This window comes from Agrilus planipennis, unplaced genomic scaffold (genome assembly GCF_000699045.2).
Source record: "Agrilus planipennis isolate EAB-ADULT unplaced genomic scaffold, Apla_2.0 scaffold124, whole genome shotgun sequence".
In the NCBI taxonomy this organism is placed as follows: domain Eukaryota; kingdom Metazoa; phylum Arthropoda; class Insecta; order Coleoptera; family Buprestidae; genus Agrilus; species Agrilus planipennis.
The window spans coordinates 134,941-148,047 of NW_020438950.1; the positions used below are offsets into that span (position 1 = coordinate 134,941).

General features: G+C 31.5%; 1 protein-coding gene and 2 long non-coding RNA genes across 11 annotated transcripts in view; 2 read left to right on the plus strand and 1 right to left on the minus strand.

The window, feature by feature from the left end:
* The window catches only part of LOC108734991 (probable inactive serine/threonine-protein kinase bub1), an 11,262-nt gene extending 5,553 nt beyond the window's left edge, over window positions 1-5,709 (plus strand). For 5 of the 7 annotated variants that reach the window (XM_025974788.1, XM_025974789.1, XM_025974792.1 and 2 more), the window contains 7 exons: window positions 73-691; window positions 1,041-1,497; window positions 1,846-2,101; window positions 2,409-2,487; window positions 2,569-2,841; window positions 3,774-4,242; window positions 4,544-5,709. In XM_025974788.1, coding sequence (XP_025830573.1) covers window positions 73-691; window positions 1,041-1,497; window positions 1,846-2,101; window positions 2,409-2,487; window positions 2,569-2,841; window positions 3,774-4,242; window positions 4,544-4,709 — 2,319 coding nt within the window. In that variant the 3' untranslated portion in view covers window positions 4,710-5,709. The remainder of the gene's footprint in view (window positions 1-72; window positions 692-1,040; window positions 1,498-1,845; window positions 2,102-2,408; window positions 2,488-2,568; window positions 2,842-3,773; window positions 4,243-4,543) is intronic. The other 2 variants (XM_025974790.1, XM_025974791.1) reach the window with 1 other exon arrangement.
* Window positions 5,710-6,165: 456 nt separating this feature from the next.
* LOC108735002 lies at window positions 6,166-8,043 on the plus strand. Of its 3 annotated transcripts, none has more exons than XR_001937493.2 (4): window positions 6,166-6,388; window positions 6,767-6,888; window positions 7,566-7,827; window positions 7,896-8,043. It is a non-coding gene; the product is annotated as an uncharacterized LOC108735002 (long non-coding RNA). The 3 variants fall into 3 exon arrangements; XR_001937494.2 differs by having other exon boundaries at window positions 6,244-6,330; XR_001937495.2 differs by lacking the exon at window positions 6,166-6,388 and adding an exon at window positions 6,410-6,698.
* Window positions 8,044-8,569: 526 nt separating this feature from the next.
* Window positions 8,570-11,591, minus strand: LOC108735017. The gene is made up of 4 exons (XR_003231191.1): window positions 11,495-11,591; window positions 10,648-10,855; window positions 8,949-9,177; window positions 8,570-8,607 (listed from the first exon to the last, which is right to left on the minus strand). It is a non-coding gene; the product is annotated as an uncharacterized LOC108735017 (long non-coding RNA).
* Between the last annotated feature and the right edge of the window lie 1,516 nt (window positions 11,592-13,107).

Below are 13,107 nucleotides of genomic sequence, written 5' to 3' on the forward strand. Positions count from 1 at the left end.
GTTATCAGTAAATTTAAAAAAATATATTAATATAGATTGGTGGTACTTCTGTTCATTTTTTTTATTTTTAAGACACAGAATGAACATTTTCAAAACTACTTGCCCAGATCGGAACAGTTTCAATATCAACAGGTTGATGTTGGCATGGCTAAACAGGAAGGCGCTATAAGGAAATCATACGAATTAATGAACAATTCACAACAACAGCAGCAACATTTCGAAATTTTCAGTCAACAACAGCCTATGATGACTGGCGGTTTTGGACAATTTCACAATCAACATCTTCAACCATCACAACAACCTCAAAGTAATCATTTTGATCAGCACCAGACAATGAGCCTCCTCAATCGTTCTCAACTCCATATGAGTAATCAATTTCCGCAACAACAGCAAATGGCTTTCTCAACACAACAATTTCAAATGCAGCCCCAACAACAGCATAAACCACAACAACCGACATTCAATAAATCTAAAAATAACAACATACTATCAAGAACACCATGTCATTCTGTGAAGCAAGCGATTACTGCACAGACTGCCACTATAGTGTCACCTGCAGGTACTGGCTTTGCAAACCTAAGTACTCAGCAAGCTAATACCCCTGTCAATAGGGAGTCGCCTAATATGAGTAGCGAGTTCGGAAAAGACATGGTCGATTTATGGAGGTTTACTACAGAAGAAGACTCCAACAGTAAGGCTTTATAGAAACGACTTGTTGAATTATGTCAAAAACATTATTCTCAAAAATGACCCTCTTAATTCACAATTTAACGCGTCATATCGTATTACCAATAAATGAATAAACATTATACAATATTCAAGCAATGTTACTTTAGTTGAAGCAAGAGAATAAAAATTGTTTTTTTATAATACAGGTTGAGTCATTTATTTTGAGACAATGAAATTTTCGGATTGGAATTCATTGTTTTGGAAATAGGTTAATAATTATTTTTTTGACAATTCAACGGCATACTCGAGTAGTAACAAGAAACAATAAAAATTATTTTTTTACGTATATATTATTAACATTTAATTTCTAGGTTTACCCCCCATAAAAGGAACATCAAAATTTGCTATATTCGAAGACGACGCTCAGTTAAAAGGTACTGCTATGAAAAGTCCCCCTTTTAGAATAATAAGCGATGAAGAACTCGCGGAAACAGGTTCTCGAGGGGGTCAAGATGTAGCAGCGGCTGCACAGCCGTGCGATGGCGCCAAAAGGATCCCTATTTTCGAAGATGATAGCAACTCACCTATCAAAATTATCGGAAATCGTGAACCTCCTATTCTCCCCGATCTAAATGCTTCTTGTAACACTCAAATGTTCAACGTTAATTTGAATGCAATGCAAGTTAGCACTCCGCAATCTAAACGAACTGAACCACTTAAAGATATTAGTGAGGAGACTCTCAAACAAAGCAAGAAAATGCTGTTCGGACCTGAACCCGAGAAAAAACACATGTCGACAATTTTTGAAGAAACTACGAAAGATTACAGGTAACAAATAAATTTTTGTTAAATAAAAAAACGTTAAAATCGAAGATAAAAGCAATTTTTGACATTTTCTCATCTCTATATAATAAAACTTCCGTTCATTCTTTTAATTTACTTATTTATTTTGCTTTTTATTGAATAGAAGTTTCTCACTTTAATTTTAATAATCTTTTACGTCCATAACTTTTCTTTTATTGAGATATTTTCAATAGTTTACTATTAAAAAATTAATTTGATTTTGTGCTTTTTTGAACAATAATAATACATCGTACATTATTTACTTTTAGTATTTGATCTGTGATATTTATTATTTCTATTTGAACCCCAATAATAAAAATTGAAATTTCAAAGATCAAGCTCATCTAGCGGAAGCTCAACTTTCAAATCGGTCATGTCAAATCAATCAAAGCGTGAAAACATGGCAGTGATAAGCGAGGAAGAAAGCAACTACAATTTCAATCTAGCACAAAATATGAAAGCCAATGCGGCCCTCAGATTGAGTTTGTTAGGTGATTTGATGGAATGCGAATCAGGTCAAAGCAGTCCCGTAACAGACATACTTCCCACATTGCCTCCGGCCCCTCTTCATATAGAGCCCTTATCTCAGGTAAAGATGAAAATAGTATCTATATATGTTTATGTTTAATTAAGTTAATTTGAGATTTCAAAAGAATCTTAATACGTTTTTAAATCAATTTTAAAAGTCAATTGTAAAATCGTTAAACTTCTTTAAAATTAAAATTTTCAAATGGTTTTAATATTGCTTATCTTTTTATGCTCGTATAAGAATTTCATTTGCAAATCGTTAAATTATTCTGTTTCCATCTAGATGCAGTTGAGAATCCTAACTTACATATTTTATTTACAATAAGTTAAACTACAAAACTACAATTTGTAACTCTTCTCCATTGTAGGCTCCAAGCGATCCATTCAAATCAACTGTTATTGAAACTCTTCTAAAACACGTTGCGTTCCCAAATCGCCACACTGCAGGTATGTATTTAAAACGTATTTTCAGTTTTTGAACTGGATTTACGTTTTAACAGTGAGGAAATTAAAAAAAAATTGTTGCAGGCTATATAGAAATATTTTGTACTCCTCGATTCACCATTAAGAAGGAACCATGTAGAATTGGAGACGATCGGTATCTCATAGAAAAGATGCTGGGCAAAGGTACTTATGGTCAAGTTTATAAAGCAACCGATTTAAGGACGAAAGAAGTTGTTGCATTAAAAATACAAAAACCACCCAACAAATGGGAGTTTTACATTTGTAGAGAAATACAGTCGCGACTGGCCAAACACCCACTCAGAGACCGATTCATGCAAGTCCCTGTCGGCTACTTTAGTAAGTAAAACTATGTTTGTAAGGGTTCATGCAAAAAGATGGAATTTCTTTGTTACAATCCATTTGAACGTCGCAGAAACAAGAGAGATTTGCCTAAAAATATTTGGTGCGCTGAATCGAATCAGAATTGTAATATATTCTATCGTTGAAAGTGCTGCCTTTAGACTATTTTTAAGGCTCAATTGCTTTTTCAACGTGCAATTTACATTAAGCTACCCTTGTATGCTTAGTTAAGGTCGCTGATAAATATTTACAACAAATGTTCACGAGTGATTGCATGTACGTCATCAGTGTAGTCTGTAAGAAGCAATGGAACAGTACTGATCGAAGTTAGAAATAGCAAATATTGAATTCACTTGTAATATAGACAAGTGACTATTAAATTATAGAGCTGGGAATTATAAAGAAATCATGATATTGATATTTTAAAATACCTGTGCTGGAAAATTTAAGTTATTCTTGATTACATCGTTTTCACTGCATTCAAGTAGTGAACGTAAGTCATAATTAAATAGACATATGTTTCTGCTTATTTGCCTGTTGTAATATGAAGTAGCAGTATGAAACAAAATACGTACCGTATGTCGCTTACTAATTGGTTCATATGCAATCTCGTGAATTTTTGTTAATTAAATAGAAGCGTCTGCTTTAAAAACTGAAATTAAAACAAAGAAGAATCATACATTACCAATAGTATGATTAGTTTTTATCAGTAAAATTCTCTGCTAAAACAGGCTTGAACTTTGAAATTACTAAGAAATAGCCATTTTCATACGTAAAAGGTAGGTGGACAGCCCGTCGTTTTGTTTGTTTGATTGTGAAGATTGAAATTTCTTAGTATTCTATATATTTTCACCGTTACAATTTTCTTAATATTTAATTGAGATTATTAAAATTTTATCAACCCTTAAAGAATTTATTGTTTGTTGCAGATGATCAGATGTCTATTTTGGTATCAGAATTCAGCCGTTGCGGTTCGTTGTTGGACGTTGCAAATGCAGTTAAACAGAAAACGGGCAAAACCTTAAAAGAACCTTTCTGCATTTTTTTCTCTATGGAGATGCTAAGTATTGTACAAGCCCTACACAAAGCTAAAATTATACACGCGGACGTAAAGCCTGATAACTTCTTGGTCTTTGTCGCCCCCGACCAAACGATCACGCTCCAATTGATCGATTTCGGTTGCAGCATCGACATGACCCTCTTTCCTGAAAGTACCACGTTTACACGTTGTGTCACAACCGAGGACTTTGTATGTTGTGAAATGCGCGACGGGCGACCGTGGAACTACCACACCGATCTCTTCTGTGTAGCCGCATCTGCTCATGTACTTCTCTTTGATAAATACATACAGTTGCAAAAGAAAGATGGACACTGGTCAATCACCCAACGATTTACCAGGTACCAATCTCCTGTTTTGGTTTTTGTTTACAATTGATTCTGTTTGAAAGGAGAAAAAAATAATTATAAACCAATTAAAATCCCTTCTGATTTTTGAGTTATTCGTGTCCATTAATCAATTTGAAAAAAAATGAAAATTAGTAGAAAATGAATAGTTGCCTGTTAACTTTTCTTAATTTTTTCAAATTTTTAAGTTTTTAAATTTCTATTGAAAAAAAAATAACTAAAATCTATTTGTACTCTTACTATTATATAAGTAATTATTTTTTACACAATTCGTCATTTAACATCAATTTCTTAGATATATGTCGCTAGAGTTATGGAACACATTCTTTGCAAATCTGCTGAATCAACAGGCGGGTCTTGCAGATCCTGAACCGCTCCTAGGACTTCTCCGAGAAGCATTCTACGCCTCTGATCGCACGGCTGACATGAGATACCTCGCCAATGTTCTAAAAGATCGATAACAACACATTACATTAGGCCTTTACACCATTTCTTCGTTTTTGTTTCTTTTAGATATATACATGTAGATTTTTTTCTTTCTGTTTATGTTTTGGCCACACTTCTGCTTTACGTACCAGTTCTTGCGCGGTCTTTATAGATAAAAATCAATACGGTTAATCTCTGGTATTAAAAGTTTACTTATTTATTTAGATAATGAACACAAAAAGCACCTTTTGCATGTTGCGCATGCAAATTAGGTAGGCTTGAAAAGAATGATTTTTGAAGAGAAAAGTATAAACAGCTTTAGTCCCCTATAATTTTAGTTATCATTGAGTTTGTATTGCCCATTTTGAAGTCGAGTCGTGCAGTTAAAATATTACATTAAAAATTTATTTGGTGAACAATAAAGTTAGTTATACCACAATTACACAATTATGTTTTTTAATTCGCTCTGGTCACTTACAATTTTTGATTAATAAGATTAGAATTTAGACTATGAATTTACTACTGAGGTACTGTAATCTAGCATTAGTTCATCCTTTTTAAAAATATTTCTATATTCAAATTGACACACCTTTTCTTTAATGTTATGTTTTAGGAATGAAAGGCCGTATGATGATAAGTGTAGTGAATCGATCCTCACATATATTGTTAGAGTACTAACAAATTTTAAAATTATGAAGTTTGGAGATCCAAAGTTAATTTGCTTTCGAAAAAAAATATGAAGATTCAGAATTTTACTAGTTTTATTTTAACTTATTTATCCGGGTTAATTCACTACGCCTGTTGCTCTTTGGTCGCTGTGGACATTTAATAAATCATCGTTTAAAGTAATTATTGATATAAACGTACCAATATAATTGTTCTAAACTAAAGTATGTCTTCAAATATCTATCGTACAAAATATTGTTTGACTCCTAAAACTGTATTCTACTTTAACTAGATTAAGTAAATCTGACTGCACGGCCGACTTTAAGTGTATCTATATGTAATGGAATCAATAAAAAATATTTAAAACTATTTAATAATCAAAAACGATAAATAATGGGCGGCATTCTTTCAAAGTACTGAGGCTGTAACTGCTAAGAATAATTTTACATACAATTTTAAAATTAAAATATAGAATATATCTGATAGTAGTACATGGTATTTCGAAAATCAGAATAGAATAGAATTAGAAGTTTTTATGTTAATTTTGGAAATATATATTATTTCAGGGGATTTATTACAGACAATTTTTAGCTTTTGCAATAAGAGGCAAAGCGTGAATAATTGATAACTTCAGATGTGACGCACTTTTTCGTTAAAAGCAATGTTTTTTCAAAATTTGGCTAGTTCATTCTGTTATGGATTTAAAAAATATAAATATAGGCGCGAAGACACTTTAAATGTAATTTTTGAGTAATTATCAGTATGCAATAAAATTTACACTCGTGTATTTATGGTTGCATATGATGTGTGTTTCTACCATTGAAGTGGAGAGAAATCTGTCTAGCTCAATGGTTTCTACTACACATTACCGTTTGTGTATTTATTGTCTATGCTACATATTTTTATTTGAATTTTTGCATTTTTCGTTGCAGACGTGTTTGTGTTGAAAGTGATTGAGTACTATTTGTAACTGCTTAGTTGTCACTAATGGTATAAATTTTTTATGTTTATATGCTTTTTGACGAATTTGTATTTTGTCTAATGCCCGGTACGTTCGATATTGATTAAATGTCATTAATTTGATTTATATTTTCCCAGTCTGCTTGACAGATGGATGCAACAATAATTTCATTGTTTTTTTGTTGTAAGGGATAAATATCATTGTATTTCATCAAGTAGTAAATATTTGCGATTACTGGGTTAGGAAATGGATATCGGGTTTTATTTTAAAGAGCTTCTCAAATATACTGATCATATATAGAATACAATGAATGTACACTTACTTCAAAGAATTCGTAAAATGATTGTTCCATGTCTCTGTGAAGCTAATGGAGGAGCAGATAACGCGCTCAAATTAAGTAAATTTATTCGAATTATTTGCCTAATTAGGTAGGCACTAAAATATTCAATTGTATTTAACATATAGAATTGGAAATTAGTTTGGAAGCCACTGGAAACAACAAATTATCTGGAGTGGCGTCCCTCCTAGATTTGGTTTGCTCATCATACCGGTAGACTTTAGAACGCTACTTTCTACAATTGGTGAAGGTGAGAATACAAGACGTAACTAATATTAATTGCTCTTTATTAATTTTATTAATTTGTAATGGCATTTCTTTAAACTATTATCTATTGGCCACAGTATAAATTAATATTGTGACATATGTATAGTATTTCTTTTAAATATCTATTACCTGCAACATCTGTGGAATTTCGTTTAACATGTATCTATTGTTCACAGCTTAAACTGACGTTATGCATCTATGATTATTTCACATTTGTATATCAAATAGTGATGGGCGTAACGATTCCTATTCGATAACGTTGCCAATTGGAACTTTGAATAAAAATAACGTTTTTAAATAACGTTATTAAATAACGTTATTTTCAAACAAATCAAAACGGCTTTTTCGATTACTTTCAAATTGTAATTAAGTTGGGGTAATAAAGACATTCTGTTGTGTTGCAGCGCTTGCCACTTTACGTTCCTCAGTAACGAGTTTTACGATAAACAGTAACGTTCCGGAACGTTGCAACAAAATAACGTTCCAAAATAACGTTAACGGAATAACGACCCATCACTAATATCAAATGCTATCTGTCATTATGTAACTTGACGCTTGTTGCTATTTTATAATTGTGGAGTTTTAATTGCTTTTTGGTGTGTGTTTTTAGGTGTTCTTAATTAATAGTGTAATTAACATGGTTTTTGTCCATTTCTGCAGATTATCCAAGGAATGAGAGAGAATTAAAGTTCAGTTTGGTCATACTGAAACAAGTAATGTCTACATGGGTGTGGTCTTATACTCTTGATTTGCTGGTTTGTCTTCACCTTGCAACATTATGCAGTCCATTTTCAACCGACGAGCGAGAGCAACTGGAGATTTATTCGAGTTCCACTGAAATAACAAATTTTCTGCTATGGTATTCATCCTGGATTTGGTTTGCTTTTCACACATGTAAACTTACAGTCTACAGTAAATTAAGGTGAGAATACTCAATATATTTAATTTTAATTGCTCTTTATTAATCTATTACCACCGTATCTGTTTCAGGGCGACGCTGGACAAGACAAAGAAGAACCCGTAGTTAAAATAGTTCTTTTATCTTGTATGCTCTTATCCAGTGTAGAATTCATTAAGTTGATCTTATTCAAATTAATTTTTTATTTTGCATGTTTTTTTGTAGTTAATTTGAATTAGTTTTTATTTTCCATGCTTATTTTTGTTCATTTTATTTGAAGTAATTGTTGATTGTAGATGTTTTTATNAAAATAAAAAATTAATTTGAATAAGATCAACTTAATGAATTCTACACTGGATAAGAGCATACAAGATAAAAGAACTATTTTAACTACGGGGTCTTCTTTGTCTTCTCCAGCGTCGCCCCGAAACAGATACGGTGGTAACAGATTAATAAAGAGCAATTAAAATTAAATATATTGAGTATTCTCACCTTAATTTACTGTAGACTGTATGTTTACATGTGTGAAAAGCAAAAAAAATCTAGGATGAATACCATAGCAGAAAATTTGTTATTTCAGTGAAACTCGAATAAATCTCCAGTTGCTCTCGCTCGTCGGTTGAAAATGGACTGTATAATGTTGCAAGGTGAAGACAAACCAGCAAATCAAGAATATAAGACCACACCCATGTAGACATTGCTTGTTTCAGTATGACCAAACTGAATTTTAATTCTCTCTCATTCCTTGGATAATTTGCAGAAATGGACAAAAACCATATTAATTACACTATTAATTAAGAACACCTAAAAACACACACCAAAAAGCAATTAAAACTGCATAATTATAAAACGGCAACAAACAAGTTACATAATGACAGATAGCATTTGACATACAAATGTGAAATAATCATAGATGCATATAACATTAATTTATAATGTAGACAGTAGATATTAAAATACCGTAGATACATGTTAAACGAAATTCCACAGATGTTGCAGGCAATAGATATTTAAAAGAAATACTATACATACGTCACAATATTAATTTATACTGTGGCCAATAGATAATAGTTTAAAGAAATGCCATTACAAATTAATAAAATTAATAAAGAGCAATTAATATTAGTTACGTCTTGTATTCTCACCTTCACCAATTGTAGAAAGTAGCGTTCTAAAGTCTACCGGTATGATGAGCAAACCAAATCTAGGAGGGACGCCACTCCAGATAATTTGTTGTTTCCAGTGGCTTCCAAACTAATTTCCAATTGCCTCCCACTCTCAGGGGCAAAATTAACTGCATAATTCCTCAAGGTGAAGACATTAAAAGCATCAATTGTTTTTGTAGCACCAATTCCTTCTAACTTGTTAGACAATCTATAGAAATGGGCAAGAAAACGTAATTAATTCCCACTTTTAAACCTAGTAAATCGGTAACATTCACACTAATGAAAAAGTTCCACATTAATTCTATGCATCTGCCTTTTCTGAAAAGTCGTTTAAAAGTTGTCTATTTGACCTCATTTACTATTTTTAATTGATACAACCAATGTTAATAATTTAAACAAAATCTAGAGTTCTTCTAATGTTCCTGTAAAATGAAATCTTATGAAACAGTATTCAGATACAATTAATTTAGCTTCCTTAATAAATAACGTGCATAATACAAGGTTCAACTAATGTTTAAACATCATAACCGCACCATAATATCAATTTATACTGTGGAAAATAGATAATTATTAAAAATGGCAACTAAATTAATTTCTAACTGCCTCACATTTTCAGGGCTAAAATTAACTGCATAATGTTGCAAAACATCAAATTTAACTGTTATTCCTTTTCACTGGTTGAACAATCTATAGAAACAGACAAGAAAAAGTAACTAATTATCACTTTAAGCAACTAAATTAGTACCATTTCGACTGATAAAAAGATCAGTTCCACATTAATTCTGCTGTTTTAACTTATGCCATTTCTGAAACGTTGTTTAAAAGTTGTCTATTGAAGCAAGTTACAAATGTCTAACAGATAGAACTCTCTGGGGCCTCATTTACTATTTTTAATTGATACTGTTACTTACCAGTTTATTGCCCCCACATTAAAGAAATATACAAAACAAAGTGAAAAAATTCATTTACATTAACAGAGTTAAGTGTCGTAAAATCATAATTATTTTCATAGACTGCTTATATACCAAATAAAATCAGATTATTGTATTAAAATCCAAAAATTTATTTGCTTACAAGTTTCGACTCGCACTGTAACATTGGTACCATGATAATTTGAATTTAAAATAAATACAATTTTAAATACACTGGAATTGTTCGCCCTTGACATAGACAACCCACTTCACTGCAAAGTATTCTGAGCGTCAGACTGTAATTGCAGTTCTACTATTAAAGAATCGACTTTTAAAAATCAAGAGTTTAAAATATTAATAATCATGAAATAAAAACGTTTTTAAATTGGGGGTTGGAAGGGTAAATCTACGTTTTCAATGAGTTTTAGTGGCAAAATCAGCAAAACGTAGCAGAGTCAAACGGACCTTTTTAGAAAAAAAATAGGATAAACCGAAATTCACAATTACCTACAATCCTAATTAAATGATGGACAATCTGAGACGTCTTTTGTTAACCAAATTGACAACAGATTAATAAAATGTAATTATATTAACTTAATTATGTATTATTACTTGAATTAGCTGTGAAAAATGGCAACAGATTAATAAAGTGTAATTAATATAAATTAATTAATTATATTAATTGTATAATTCAAGAAATTTTATTTACTGCGATTATGTAATGAACCAATTAAAGCCCTAAAAATATTCTCAAAAATTTTTCTTACCTTTCAGTCCTACAACCTTTAATGCCCCCAAACAGTAACCAATTACATGTCACAAATTCATTCTTCGGCAATCCGCTCTGATCGTTAACGTATTTCCATGGGAGGAAGTCCTTTTTATGACTCTTCTTTGAGGCCAAATGGAGACAAAGGAATAACTTATTCTTCAAAACAAAAATGGTTTGTGTCATGTGCAGATATTCAGTTACAGCTGCAATGTAATGAAATTTTGTTTTATATGATTGCAATAGGTACTTAGTGGATTAAAGTATATTTACATTATCTTTTATTTATATGTATTACATTTACAGCAACTCGAAAATTGATATGTTAATAATTGATTACTGAATCAAATTTTAGTAAGGAAAATAAACGCAAGGTTCGATTTTTAAATTATTAAGAGCTAAAATCTTACTCAAAATTTTCCAGTTTCATATTAGTGCAAAAGGAACTCTACATAATATGCAACCATACACGCACTAATGTAAATTCGATTGCATACTGATAATTAATCAAACATTGTAACATTTAAAACCGGTTTCCGTGGCAATAAAAATACAAAAATACTGAATTTTTTAAATCGATATAAATGAGCCAAGAAAAATTTGAAAAAATATTTGCTTTTTAACGAAAAAGTGCGTTACATCTGAAATTATCAATTATTCACGCACTGTCTTTTATTGCAGAAGCTAAAAAGTACCTGTAATAAATTCTCTTAGCGAAACGTTTCTTAATAAATAACAAACACCAAAATCATTAAAATAATAATTTTATGATTATTTCGGACTGTCAGACAAAATGTTATGGATAGCATTAAAACAATTGAAAGCTTTATACTTTTGATACTGACCCTTTATTAAATTTTTCCAATGTGCATATGAATATAAAGTGCCTTTGAATTACTACAAATATGTATTAGGAATTGTCTTTCCTTTTTAATAAATAAATCCTAAAAAAAAAAGAGAAAGTATTTCGAAAAAAAAAATAGTAATTATGAGTTAAAATAATTATCACTTTGCCAAGCCTTTTCGTTTTATCCTTTAAAATAAAAGTTTGTTACTTGCCCTTGTTGTTTCTGCTTCCAGTTAATAAAAAGGTATTGCTTCATACTGGGATGAAATGTGGATTACTACAATCACTCTCCAACTGCACATGATGTCCAAGGTTTGTGTAATATTCCTATTAAACAATCGAAACAATATTTAAATATATAATTAACTTAAGCTCGATAGCAAATAATGTGACAACAGAATATTAAAAAGTAGTGCATAAATGAGTTCCTTTGTGGTGATCTGAGTATACAATAGTCAACAGGTTGTAATATGTCATTTTTAATCAATTTACTAACATTAAATACAAGATTTTGTCAACTTACATGTCGACTTCTTCAGGTAATTTTGCAGTAGTTCTAAAGATGTTTAAACCGTCCCTTACACTGGATATGGTTTATATAAATTTTTTGCATTAAAAAGTAATATTGAATTCAACACAAGTACCTATTACAAATGAACAGAAGACCAAAGTTATAATCTAAATAATTATTATTGTCTTTTTAATAGTTACCATTTCATCAAACTATTTAATTTTTAATTAAAACTGTCCATAAAGGTTTTATAATTGCAAATAAAACAAATGTGAATGTACGAGGGTGGATTGATAAGTTTCCGGCCTAACCAAGAGATGACGCCACTAGGCCTACCTTGAGGTGACATTCTATAGTACCATCCTTGGATAGCTTGTAGCTATAGTTTCAGCCCGATCTCCTNACTAGATCTTCATGTCTGAGAAGGTGTCCTATTAAACTATCTCGCCTATTTCTTATTGACTTCCATAGAGTCTTCTGTTCCCCTATTCTTTCTAATACCTCTTCATATCTACCCTTCTCTTTCCATGGTATCCTCATCATTCGCCTGTAACACCACATTTCGAACGCTTCTTTTCCACCGCGCCTACTGTCCATGTTTCGCACCCGTACAGCGCCTCGTTCAAAACATAAATCTTTAAAAACCTTTTTCGAATTTCTAAATTAACCGTTCGCGAGCACAGAAGTGACTCCTTTTAATTGAGAGCGATTCGACCCTGCGCTCTCCTTTGCTTTATATCCCTACTACTCCTTCCGTCCTGACTTATCTGACTTCCTAGGTACCTAAAATCAGTCACTTCTTCTAATTTTACGTCTCATATCTTTATATTCGCTCTGTTATTTATTCCGTATTAGGAAAGTATTGAACATTGTAAACCACCACTCGCTGATATTAAGTAAATGCGATTTATTATTCGGGAGGGAATGTTGCGCTTTTGTCCCTGAAATCAGGGGAAAATATCGTACTTTCGGTAGGGATGTGGTAAAAACACTTTTTATTGGAACTAGATCATTGAGTTGCTTCGCTCACGTCCAGTTTACAAATTATTAGATTAATTGGATATTACGTAGACCACAGTGGACCCCCAGGTTAAAGAACC